Source organism: Phocoena phocoena, chromosome 12 (genome assembly GCF_963924675.1).
Source record: "Phocoena phocoena chromosome 12, mPhoPho1.1, whole genome shotgun sequence".
Lineage (NCBI taxonomy): Eukaryota > Metazoa > Chordata > Mammalia > Artiodactyla > Phocoenidae > Phocoena > Phocoena phocoena.
This window is the reverse complement of record NC_089230.1, coordinates 41,837,536-41,851,815: the sequence shown is the minus strand read 5'-3', so window position 1 is coordinate 41,851,815 and position 14,280 is coordinate 41,837,536. Positions and strand designations below refer to the sequence as shown.

The window sequence follows — 14,280 nt, the reverse complement described above, 5'->3', positions numbered from 1 at the left end:
AATTACAGAATTTTAGCACATGTAGGTAAACTGTAAATCTGTTCTCTCTAGGACTTTATGATCAATAGACAAGAACTGTTGGTTAATTTAACATCTGACATTGTGATTAGCCATAAATACTAATACACTAATAGAACAGAATCAACCTTAATTTAAGGCACTATAGCTAATTATCTGAATTAGAGCACATAACTGCCACACTGTATCTCTGGAATCATGAAATTTTAAGACATCAGAATGATTTTACAGGTTGTCTTCTGTTCTAATCTCACACTCAATGTAGGCAAGGAACAGAATAAAAGAAAAAATATTATTTCAAGCATTAATAAAATTTTTAACTATCTCTCCAAAATTAACAAATTCTTTGATTAAGTTTTGAAATGAACTTTTTTTTTTTTTTTTTTTTTTTTGTGGTATGCGGGTCTCTCACTGTTGTGGCCTCTCCCTTTGCGGAGCACAGGCTCCGGATGCGCAGGCTCAGCGGCCACGGCTCACGGGCCCAGCCGCTCCGCGGCATGTGGGATCTTCGCGGACCGGGGCACGAACCTGTGTCCCCTGCATCGGCAGGCGGACTCTCAACCACTGCGCCACCAGGGAAGCCCTTGAAATGAACTTTTTATCCCACTATTGTTTATGATAGGGCTTAGCTATTTTCATTAATCTATCACCCAGACGGTAAATACATATTTGGTAGGCCACTCAACTACGCTAAATTATAGATCCAGCAATACTAATCTAGTCCCCTCTAGTCATTTAAAAATATCTTCCAACAACTCATTAAACAATAGAAGTAAAAACTGGTTTGGAAAATATATTCACCAAAATTTGGTAATTTAAATTGACTCAGTTTAAAATTAAGTCTAAAATGGTTTACACCTATATTGTACAATTGGTAATTTTAACTTACGTTCAAGACATACTACTGATATAGTAATTATTAAAGGAGTAGAAAATATGTAATTTCCTATACGATTTGCCAAAATATGGTTACTAAAAGAACTGGAAAAGTCAGTGTTGACCTTGGTTTGTAACACAAGTGCTACTAAGAAAATAGTGACGGAAATATTGCTTTTAAGTTTTTTCTGAATCCCTGAGGGGTACTGGAGATAGGAAGGGGGATAATTTTGGTTCACTGATATCTGAGAACAGAGGGAAAAGGGGTTTCTTACTAACAGAGGGATTTCTTGAGTGAAACCTCATCTATGGGTTGGATATCCCTAACATCAACTAGAAGAGCTTATAAACAAGAAGTAATGCATTCACTTCACTGGTGTCAATAATAACCCACGCAAAAAATAACCAAGTTCTGTAATTAGCTGCAATGATCTTAAAAAATAAGTGGAAATTTTACAATAATAAGTTCTATCCTTTTCATTATGTTGCTCATTACAACATCAACTTCAAACCATAAGCTGTGAGGTTATGGAGTTTTTCCTAAGTCAAACAGAAATAAAGAATTTTTTTGTTTTTCATTCTGCCTTTAACAGAAATTAAAACCTTATACTTGAGGATTACAGAATACTGTACCTTAGATTATATTGTAATGTACCTTAGATTATATTGTAAAACAAAAACCCATTCTTTAAATGCAACTTATTTATTCTGTTTATCATGATGTGTAAAGAGTAAGATATAATGAACTATGTATTTAAACATTTTTAAATACCAAATGCTCAAATACTTTCTACTGTAGAATAAACTCTAATCTTACTTTACAGGGTACCAAAACTGAACTAATTCTTAAATGTTTAATGTTGTCTTTTTTATTTTATCTCGTCCAAAATGTTTATTTAATGCAAATCACCTACATTAAAATGAACCTTCTTGAACTCAGTGAAATTGCTCATGATTGATATGATCATAAAACAATCTAATTATAAGCAGTTTCGATTTTGTAGGTTGTTTTCAGTGACTTTCCCCAAATAAAATAAGATCAAGATTTCCTAGTACAGACATAAGAGGACAGACCTACATAAAACAATGAATTTCCTCCTGTCTAGAAGTTATTTATCCTTTGATTATTCTTGAGTCTTCTGGAAAAGTGAGAAAATGGTAAAATTTCAAAACATTTGCTCTTCTTCTAAGTAACAGCACACTTTAAAATGTCTAAAAATTATATGCCAATACTATACAGAAAAGATGACAGATTGAAAAAAGCCAAACATATTAATAAGTTTATTCATTAAAACATGTATACAAAAATCAATTATATGCATTTTAGTTAGCTAGTGAATGTCATATCCTATCTATTGAGAGTGTCACAGTGTCCACATCTTTCAATGCAGTTGTGCTATATTATGTTAAACAGTAAAAAAGTTCAAAACAAAACAGGGTGCAAAAATAAGAATAAAAACAAGAAAACTTTCTTTTCAGAGAATGTAATAGAATACACAAAATGCTCTCACATTAAAAATAAAACCTTTCATTCATATGTGATGTTAGACAAAAAGCAAGTCATTTAGCTTTAAGTCATTCTACCAAATATTTATATTTTTTATTTATATAGGAGAAATCTTCCAGTAAAATACGTTGAAATCATTAGGTGCCAATATCCTGGCTGATCAAGCCTCTCCTTGGTTAAAACAAGCACAAAATTTTATCTTCCGCCTCTTAATGATTGCAACCCAGAACTCAGAAAGATCCTACAGAATATAAGAGAAAAGAAGAACTACTTTGTCAATAAAGAGAACACTTCTTCACTTCTGTCTGGGGGGTCCACTGTGAGCTTATATGGACCCAGTGGACACTGCTGTGTGTAGAAGTATGCATCCTCCAATCCCTTCTCACCGCACCCCAAAAGGGAAATGCAAAAGGGTCCTGGAATGGGAAACAGTCTTTCCAAAGAGAAGATGATAAGACTTTGCTGTTTGTTTTTCTCTTATGTCATAGTCCATGTAGGGTTAGACAGCTTTTGGGGAAGGTGGAAAGAGAGCAGCAAATGTAGAACAGAGGAACGAACCAAAGATTGTGGTGGACATTGCACATGGAGGCCTATACTCTAATCAACTGAGGGCATCGATGGCTTCTCTTCATTCACAAGGGAAAACGCTTCAGAGTTCCACATCACCTACACTCTAGCTGATTTAATAGGAAACCATGGGAATCAAAGAACACCATGCACATAAGACTGTGAGGCTGGCTCAGTAATTATTTAGAACTGAGTTCTAAGAGGAGTGACACTTCCATGTTACAATACTAAACTTTTGAGGGTGTAAAGGGAGAAAGGAGGTTCTGAGGATCAATTGAGATAAAACACTCTGACAGCTACAAAGTTCTAGATAAATTTATGGTGATGTTAGATTGTGACTCTCAGCCAAATTCCTCTTCTTTGTTGTAAATAGTTTTTGTGTTTTCTTTTTCTTCACGGTGACAAACAGTTGTCCTTGAAAATCATACACATTCTCACAATTTATGAGATGGGATAATTGTTATTAAGCCTCTTCCCTTTATGCAAAAATTAGACTAAAAGGAAATCAATGTTTTTAAAGAGACTTAAGACAAAGATGACCGCTTTTAAAATACAGTATTTAGAGGCTCCAAGGAGAAGGTATTTAAGAATTTTTTTTCTGTAGTAGTCCAAGAGAATTAGAAGAGAAGCGGTCATTTAAACAGTGCAATTAAAGTGTCTAGGTTTTCCTTACCTGGTTTCATCTTTCTACTATGAAACTTAAATGCACTATAAAGAGACCATCCCAAAGAAGGTTAATCAAAAAGTAGGGCTTCCCAAGCACAAGCAAGTTTTGTCCCTTATAGCCTTCTTCCTGTACCACGCACCAAGAAGATTTAAAAATAAGTTTTCTCCACAAAGCACCTCCAAGCTCCCTACCCTCTCTGCACTGCTTCAAGGTCGGGGAAAATTTCGATTACAGAAGCGGGTCCTCCCACCAGAATGGAAGAAGGAATGAATTAGTACTTATTCCTTTAAATTCACTCAACTCTCACAGTTACCTCCCTATCGCACCTACCGTTCTGCAGGCTGGAGCAGAACATTCAGCCCCTCCCCCCACCACCCCAGGCCGCTCCACTTCTGTGTAAAGACACCAGCTGCAGAAACAACTACTTGAACCCTGTTCTCCTATAATCACAAGCACCTGAGAACTGAAATATGGTAGCATTTGATAAATTAGGTCTCCTATCTTTCAACTGCTTGAATAGATAAATCACAAATAAATCTGGTTAAACTGCTCTTTTCTGATTTGTAATTCACACATCATAATGATACTTCTGTTTGGTTATGCAATTTAAATATATATAATCAAGATGATAAGAACTATGTCCAAAACAAGAGTAAAGAAGGCACATGCGATGTGTTTAGGGTTCTCCTGTGAATGTAGCACATTAGGTTATGAGTATGTTTTGGAGCTGCACTCAGATTTGTGAGGTTCCTAGGTATGTGATTTCCTTATCCTTTCATAGAATATATTCCTTTAATCTTTGTTACTTTTTTATTAGTAATTGTAACCATTAGTAATTTTAAGTTTTTGCTCTAGGGAAATTTTACAATTTTCAATGGAATTACTTTGTTTCAGAAAATTCTGGCAATCGAAAAAAAATTGGATGATAGAGTTTATGAAAAATTCTACAGATAACTGGTTTCCCAGTTAAAATGAGCTGTAGAAAATTACCATGGAATAGAAAACATTTCCAGATCAAGAAATTTAAACATTTACATGTTACATTAGGGGGTACACACCATTTTTCTTTTATGTAATATTATTGTAAAATGTTTTCCTTAAAATGATTAATAAATCCTGACATTCAATTTAATTTAAAAAATTAAGCACATCTATTTTATAAACCTAAATACATACCAACCACTACCAAAGCTTTATAAATGACTTTAGTTACACCTTCTCATTTTATAGATGTAGAAACCGAGAAGAAACATATATATGGCAAACAGGTACATGAAAAGGTGCTCAGCATCACTAATCATCAGGGAAATTCAAATCAAAATCACAATGAGATATCACCTCACACCTATCAGAATGGCTATTATCAAAAAGACAAGAAATATCAAGTGTTGACAAGAATGTAGAGAAAAAAGAAACCTGTACACGTTGGTGGGAATGTAAACTGGTGCAGCCACTATGGAAAACAGTATGGAGGTTCCTCAAAAATTAGAAAGAGAACTTCCATATGATCTAGCAATTCCACTTCTGGGTATCCATCTGAAGAAAGTGAAAACACAAACTTGAAAAAATATATATGCACCCCTATGTTCATTTCAGCTTTACTGACAATAGCCGAGACATGGAAGCAACCTAATTATCCACCAGTAGATGAATGAATAAAGAAAATGTGCCATGTGTGTGTGTGTGTGTGTGTGTGTGTGTGTGTATAGAATATTACAATAAACAATGGAAAGTTATTCATCCATAAAAAGGAAATCTTGCCATTTGGGACAACATGGATGGACACTGAAAGCATTATGCTAAGTGAAATAAGTCAGACAGAGAAAGACAATTATGTTTTTAAAACAAGCAAACAAAAAATCACAATCATATATACAGAGAACAGATTGGTGGCTGCCAGAGGCTTGGGCTGGAGGGTGGGTAAATGGATGAAGGAGATCAAAAGGTACAAACTTTGTTATAAAATAAAAGTCACAGGGATACAATGTACAGCATAGTGATTATAGCGAATAATGCTATATACTGTATATCTGAAAGTTGCTAAGAGTAGATCTTAAAAGTTCTTATTACAAGGAAAAAATTTTGTAACTACGTATGGTGATGGATGTTAACTAGAGTTACTGTGATGATCATTTTAAAATATATACATATATTGACTCATTATGTTATATACGTGAAGCTAATATGTTATATGTCAATTATATCTCAATTTAGGAAAAAAAAAAAAAAGGAAAGAAAGAAAAACTCAGGCCCAGAGATACTAAGTATTAAGTGACAGGTAGAGAATCATCCAGACTCTGAATCTGATACAACAAAATCCAAGCCTTCATACACCCAAGTTAATGTTCTTTCTATTATACCATGCCAGCTCCTTTGTTTCTGTTTCAAGTATTGAAACAGAATTGAGTATTTTTTGCTTTGTTTATGTTTATGCCCACTTAAAAAATGAGAAGGAAAATAAAGGCCAAGGTAGGTAAAGGTTTAAAGTTTTCCATGTTAATCAGTCTCAAATATTTTTTAAGCTTTGTTTACCAATGCAATACTTTTAGAGTTTATAACATTTATGCTTATTATCCTGTAGGGGAAAGGAAAAGCAAAACAACCTGTGCCTATGGACACTGTCATATGCTTACTTCAAGTGCGCTGGTACTCATAACATCCACTGGAGGGAAGCAAACACTAGATTTTGAGCCTTACCTGCATTGGTGTTTCACTTTCTTGTCGAAACCCTTCAATCTGCTGCTGAGGCCAAGGAGCTATACTGTGAGAGTCCTCTGTAGTTCTACCTTCCAAAGGGTTTGTCCGCAACTGCTCAGTAAGCCACATCTGCGTCCTCACAGAAGGCTGAATGGGAACTCCACCTACTGCTTGTTGACCAAGCATTAAATATTTCGGCGGTTCAAAAGTCTCTGAGCTTGTCAAAACGGGCTTGCTTTCAGGTAAGGCACTATATGTCATGTCTAAGGCCTGTCTCCTAGGAATGGAGGAAGAAGCTCTAAAGTCCTCTTTGCTGCAGCTCTCAAATTTATATTTGTTGTCCAGAGTTGATGGTCGTTTTTTATTTATTTCCTTGTCCTCTAGCTTAAGCATCTCCATACTGTCATGTAAACAGCTAGGTCCAATTGTCCTTAGTTGTGATGTTAAAGCCTTGTCTCTCCCTGTCTTTTCTAAACCTCTCCTTGACTCTTCTGTGTGCACAATGCCACCCTGGCTGCAGTTACCTGGGACAGTGAGTTTGGATAAAGATGACCATTTCCGGAGAGGCCGGAAGTCCTTCATGTCTAGTGAAGAGTCCTGCTCTCCCCTACTGTGGTTTCCCAATGTTTGCATAAGGCTTATACTCCATTTTGAGCCATCTGATGTCAATGATTCCCTATGTTTGGAAACTGAAGCGCTAGAATTAGATGGCATGACATGGGCAGTAGGAAGAGTAACCAATGATCGACTAGGCTTAAAAGATAATGTGCCACTTGAAGTTGAATGATCTGGAAAGAAAAAAGAATGCCAAATTAGTTGTAATTAACAGAAAAAAAAAAAAAGAGGCAAAATGTAAAACGCCAAAACAAAAATCTGAACATGATTTCCCAGCACAGGTTTTTCAGAGGCACTTTCATCAAAATGAGGGGCTTATTATTGTTACTATTATTATTCCTTTAAGTTTATCTGAAACAAATCAAACATACTTTCAAATATCATTTTGTAAAAACGGATACATAACAAAATATATGCTCATCTGCCATCTACTTACAGATGAAAAATGACTGGGAAACAGGTTTCTATTCATGCTATTTAATCTAAGTATTGTGCCTTAAAAGAAAACTCCATCTCTGCATTGAAAGGTCTTATTCCTTATCTATCACTGAAGCCTCAGACACAACTTCATTAAAAAATCGTATCTCTTAGTGTCTTTCCTCAACTGTGGAAATAGAGGCCCAATATGAACATTTTAGCACCTCTCAAACTACAATTCAAATTAGAATACGGGTAAAGGTGCTCCTGCAATAATGGAAAATAATCAGAAAGTGTTCTAGTAATACATTTGCAGATACAGAGTAGTTCCTACACTCCCAATCTCCCTTAATGGCATCATCAATAATATATTTCCCAAGCTAGAACACTTGGAGTCTACTTTTATTCCTATCTTTCTCTGCACATTTACTAAATCCCCATGTTGTACATTTATTTATTTATTTATTTATTTATGGCTGTGTTGGGTTTTCGTTTCTGTGCATGGGCTTTCTCTAGTTGTGGCGAGCGGGGGCTACTCTTCATCGCGGTGCGCGGGCTTCTCACTGTCGCGGCCTCTCTTGTTGCAGAGCACAGGCTCTAGACGCGCAGGCTCAGTAGTTGTGCCTCAAGGGCTTAGTTGCTCCATGGCATGTGGGATCCTCCCAGACCAGGGCTCGAACCCGTGTCCCCTGCATTGGCAGGCAAATTCCCAACCACTGCACCACCAGGGAAGCCCACGTTGTACATTTTTACTTCCAAAATGATTACATAGTTACTGCTGTAGGTCAGGCCTTCACATAATACTATCCTACACATAGGAACAGCTGTAGTAGGCTCTACGGAAGCCCAAAGGATAAATAAGGGCCTCTATACTCAATGGACTTACTATCAAGTACCAAATTAAAATCAAAGATTATCATTTTTATCACATGATATCTAGAAAGGGGATAGCGATTTGAAATGTAGGGGGAGAGGAGGTAGGTGGTGAAAGGCAACTTTTACAGTTTTTTCTGTATCTTTCCATGTTGTTTGACTCATAACAGAATATATTTAAATATTAGTTGTGAGCTTTGATACTGTTTTAAAGAAATAAAGTAATAGAAAAGGAAATGTTGAGAAAGTCATAAGAAAATTCAGATGAGAAAGACCCAGGCAAACTAATTTTAAAAATGGAATTCCAATAGGTCTTTGCACAGAATTTATTCACCTGGAGATGAAAGGGGAAAAACATTATAGATGAAAGAATACAAGAAAAAGTAATATAGTAGACATTTACCATGTAACAGTTTCCCATCAGCTTCTGCAGAACCTTTTCATACTCAAGAAAATTCCCACATTACAAGCCCAACCTCCCAAAATAAATTTTAGACCTTAAATTCCCAACATACCCTGCAACTATGATACAGACATTCAGAGGGACCTGCACAAGATTTGTTTGGAAGTGAGTCACATGAGAAAACAGGCTCAGTGTGGCGCTACCACATTTGGCAACAGCAGAGGCATTAGCCCCCAACAAAGACAGCAGCAGAGGTGGCCAAACCAAGTTCTGGCCCAGAAGTGGCAGCAGTTGGGCAGCAATGGTGGTTTCCTCCAGTGGGGCCGGAGGGTGCCAGTTCTCAGAGGTGACTGAGGCATATTACCTGGAAGCTTAACCATAAGCCTGGCTCTCCAGCCCTCCTCAAAAATTCTGAGTTAACCAAATGCCCTTAAATAAATTCCTCATCTGCTCAATCATCCAGTCAGCTTCTTCTAGTGATTCAGAACACTAACTGATCCAAGTATGAAGCCAGGAGAATATGGCCTCAAAAGAAGAAAAACAAATTATCCCATTTATCTGCAGTATGCAGTAAGTATCAAGAAAAGCTGCTCAAGATAATTCTTGAAAGGTAAATATAAAGCAGAGCTGTGCAAATCTTCAAACGCCCTGCTACAGAAACAGCCTACCCTTCATTCGGCAAGAAATGTGACCTACCAAAAGTTTCCAAACAAAGGAGCAAGTGACATGACCAAAACTGTACTTAGGATGATTATTCCAGTAACTGCTGAGGACAAATTAAAGCAAAATGGTTGGCAGCAGGAAGATTAATGGATTATTATGGTAATCAGTAGAAGAAGGAAATAGAGAGGAATATGCTACTGAAGGTCAGTTCTAAATAGAAACAGGATAAATGACCCCCAAATTCTATGGAATATTGGTATTAATACATTACAGCACTATATCTACATCTATATATGTGTGTGTGTTACTATTCCTAAAGGAATATTTGTATTAAAATCATCATAGCCTCTCAAAAATATCTTCAATTCTTTAAAAAACAAAAAATGAGTTTTATATCAAATTTAAAATTTTCAGACTTTTACACTTTTAAAAAGCTGTAAGTAAAGATGGTGTAAAGGCTAAGTGTAATATTTTTGAAATCAGCATTTTTAGATTCAAATCCTGGCTCTACCACTTAGTAGTCGCATGTTCAAACAAGTTATTTAACCTTCTTGCATCAGTTACCTCATCCATAAAGTAAAGAGGACAACAGTGAAGATTAAATGAAATAATACATGTAAAGGACTCAGAAGAATTCCAGGCAAAATAAAGACTATTACCAGAGACAAAGAAGGATACTACATAATGATCAAGGGAAAAAAAATTGATTGATCAAGGGATCAATCCGAGAAGAAGATATTACAATTGTAAATACTTATGCACCCAACATAGGAGCACTTCAATACATAAGGCAAAAATGCTAACAGCCATAAAAGGGGAAATCAATAGTAACACAATCATAGTAGGGAACTTTAACACCCCACTTCCACCAATGGACAGATCATCCAAAATGAAAATAAAAAGGAAACACAAGCTGTAAATGACACATTAGACAAAATGGACTTAATTGATATTTATAGGACATTCCATCCAAAAACAACAGAATACACATTTTTCTCAAGTGCTCATGGAACATTCTCCAGGGCAGATCATATCTTGGGTCACAAATAAAGCCTTGGTAAATTTAAGAAAATTGAAATTGTATCAAGTATCTTTTCCGACAATGCTGTGAGACTAGATATCAATTACAGGAAAAACTCTGTAAAAAATACAAACACATGGAGGCTAAACAATACACTACTAAATAACCAAGAGATCACTGAAGAAATCAAAGAGGAAATCAAAAAATACCTAGAAACAAATGACAATGAAATCACGAAGACCCAAAACCTATGGGATGCAGCAAAAGCAGTTCTAAGAAGGAAGTTTATAGCAATACAATCCTACCTCAAGAAACAAGAATAAACAACGTAACTGTACACCTAAAGCAACTAGAGAAAGAAGAACCAAAAAACCCCCCAAAGTTAGCAGAAAGAAAGAAATCATAAAGACCAGATCAGAAATAAATGTAAACCATTAGCCAGATTCATCAAGAAAAAAAGGGAGAAGACTCAAATCAATAGAATTAGAAATGAAAAAGGAGAAGTAACAACTGACACTGGAGAAATACAAAGGATCATGAAAGATTATTACAAGCAACTATATGCCAATAAAATGGACAACTTGGAAGAAATGGACAAATTCTTAGAAAAGCACAACCATCCAAGACTGAACCAGGAAGAAACAGAGAATATAAACAGACTAATCATAAGCACTGAAATTGAAACAGTGATTAAAAATCTTGCAACAAACAAAAGCTCAGGAGCAGATGGATTGACAGATGAATTCTATCAAACTTTTACAGAAGAGCTAACACCTATCCTTCTCAAACTCTTCCAAAATATAGCAGAGGAAGGAATACTCCCAAACTCATTCTACGAGGCCACCATCATCCTGATACCAAAACAGACAAAGATGTCACAAAAAAAGAAAACTACAGGCCAATATCACTGATGACATAGATGCAAAAATCCTCAACAAAATACTAGCAAACAGAATCCAACAGCACATTAAAAGGATGATACACCATGTTCAAGTGGGGTTTATCCCAAGAATGCAAGGATTCTTCAACATACGCAAATCAATCAATGTGATACACCATATTAACAAACTGAAGAAGAAAAACCATATGATCATCTCAATAGATGCAGAAAAATCTTTGGACAAAATTCAATACCCACTTATGATAAAAACCCTCCAGAAAGTAGGCACAGAGGGATCTTACCTCAACATGATAAAGGCCATATATGACAAACCCACAGCCAGCATCGTCCTCAATGGTGAAAAACTGAAACTATTTCCACTAAGATCAGGAACAAGACAAGGTTGTCCACTCTCACCACTATCATTCAACATAGTTTTCGAAGTTTTAGCCATAGCAATCAGAGAAGAAAAAGAAATAAAAAGAATCCAAATCGGAAAAGAAGTAAAACTGTCACTGTTTGCAGATGACATGATACTATACATAGAGAATCCCAAAGATGCTACCAGAAAACTACTAGAGTTAATCAATGAATTTGGTAAAGCAGCAGGATACAAAATTAATGCACAGAAATCTCTTGTATTTCTATACACTAATGATGAAAAACCTGAAAGAGAATTTAAGGAAACACTCCCATTTACCATTGCAACAAAAAGAATAAAATACCTAGGAATAAACCAACCTAAGGAGACAAAAGACCTGTATGCAGAAAACTGTAAGACACGGATGAAAGAAATTAAAGATAATACAAACAGCTGGAGAGATATACCATGTTCTTGGATTGGAAGAATCAACATTGTGAAAATTACTCTACTACGCAAAGCAATCTACAGATTCACTGCAATCCCTATCAAACTACCAATGGCATTTTTCACAAAGCTAGAACAAAAAATTTCACAATCTGCATGGAAACACAAAAGACCCCGAATAGCCAAAGCAACCTTGAGAAAGAAAAATGGAGCTGGAGGAATCAGGCTCCCTGACTTCAGACTATACTACAAAGCTACAGTCATCAAGACAGTATGGTACTGGCACAAAAAGAGAAGTACAGATCAATGGAACAGGTCAGAAAGCCCAGAGATAAACCCATGCACATACGCTCACCTTATCTTTGATAAAGGAGGCAAGAATATTCAATGAGGAAAAGACAGCCTCTTCAATAAGTGGTGCTGGGAAAACTGGACAGCTACATGTAAAAGAATGAAATTAGAACACTTCCTAACACCAAACACTAAAATAAACTCAAAATGGATTAAAGACCTAAATGTAAGGCCAGACACTATAAAACTCTTAGAGGAAAACAAAGGAAGAACACTCTATGACATAAATCACAGCAAGATCCTTTTTGACCCACTTCCTAGAGAGATGGAAGTAAAAACAAAAATAAACAAATGGGACCCAATGAAACTTAAAAGCTTTGGCATAGCAAAAGAAAACATAAATAAGATGAAAAGACAACCCTCAGAATGGGAGAAAATATTTGCAAATGAAGCTACTGACAAAGGATTAATCTCCAAAATATACAAGAAGCTCATGCAGCTCAATATCAAAACAACAAACAACCTAATCCAAAAATGGGCCGAAGACCTAAATCGACATTTCTCCAAAGAAGATATACAGATTGCCAACAAACACAGGAAAGGATGCTCAACATCAGTAATCACTAGAGAAATGCAAACCAAAACTACAATGAGGTATCACCTCACACCAGTCAGAAAGGCCATCATCAAAAAAATCTAGAAACAATAAATGCTGGAGAGGGTGTGGAGAAAAGGGAACCCTCATGCACTGTTGGTGGGAATGTAAATTGATATAGCCACCATGGAGAGTATGGAGGTCCCTTACAAAACTACAAATAGAACTACCATACGACCCAGCAATCCCACTATTGGGCATATACCCTGAGAAAACCATAATTCAAAAAGATTAATATACCACAATGTTCACTGCAGCTCTATTTACAATAGCCAGGACATGGAATCCACCTAAGTGTCCATCAACAGATGAATGGATAAAGAAGATGTGGCACATATATACAATGGAATATTAGCCATAAAAAGAAACGAAACTGAGTTATTCGTAGTGAGGTGGATGGACATAGAGACTGTCATACAGAGTGAAGTAAGTCAGAAAGTGAAAAACAAATACTGTATGCTAACACACATATATGGAATCTAAAAAAAAAAAGGTTCTGAAGAACCTAAGGGCAGGACAGGAATAGAGATGCTGACGTAGAGAATGGACTTAAGGACACAGGGAGGGGGAAGGGTAAGCTGGGACGAAGTGACAGAGTGGCATGGACATATAAACACGAACAAATGTAAAACAGAGAGCTAGTGGGAAGCAGCTGTATAGCACAGGGAGATCAGCTCAATGCTTTGTGACCACCTAGAGGGGTGGGATAGAGAGGGTGGGAGGGAGACGCAAGGGGGAGGGGATATCGGGATATACGTACATGCACAGCTGATTCACTTTTTTATAAAGCAGAAACTAACATACCACTGTAAAGCATATACTCCAATAAAGATGTTAAAAAAAAAGAAATAGCTGAACTAAGTGATATTTTCAATATAACAGGCAAAAGGCTAAATATCCATACTGTACAAAGAACTCCAAAAAAAAAAAAAAAATCCCCCAAACAAAAACCTAACAACCTAATTTTAAAGTAGGCAAAAGAAATCCATAAGCAAACCACAAAACAAAACAAAACAAAAAGCAAATAAAGAATACATGTTTAGGGTTTCCCTGGTGGCGCAGTGGTTGATAGTCCGCCTGCCAATGCAGGGGACATGGGCTCGTGCCCCGGTCCGGGAAGATCCCACATGCCGCGGAGTGGCTGGGCCCATGAGCCATTGCTGCTGAGCCTGTGCCTCCAGAGCCTGTCCTCCGCAACGGGAGAGGCCACAACAGTGAGAGGCCCACGTACCGCAAAAAAAAAAAAAAAAGCATACATGTTTAATGGAGGCAGCCTAGATGTCTGTCGACAGATGAATGGATAAAGAAGATGTGGTACAGAT

The 14,280-nt window shown here is 36.5% G+C and overlaps 1 protein-coding gene across 2 annotated transcripts in view; it reads right to left on the bottom strand.

The window, feature by feature from the left end:
• CEP85L (centrosomal protein 85 like) overlaps positions 1-14,280 on the bottom strand; it is a 153,035-nt gene that overhangs the window by 88,838 nt on the left and 49,917 nt on the right. For both annotated transcript variants that reach the window (XM_065889039.1, XM_065889040.1), the window contains exon 3: positions 6,333-7,120. In XM_065889039.1, the coding sequence (XP_065745111.1) occupies positions 6,333-7,120 (788 nt within the window). The remainder of the gene's footprint in view (positions 1-6,332; positions 7,121-14,280) is intronic.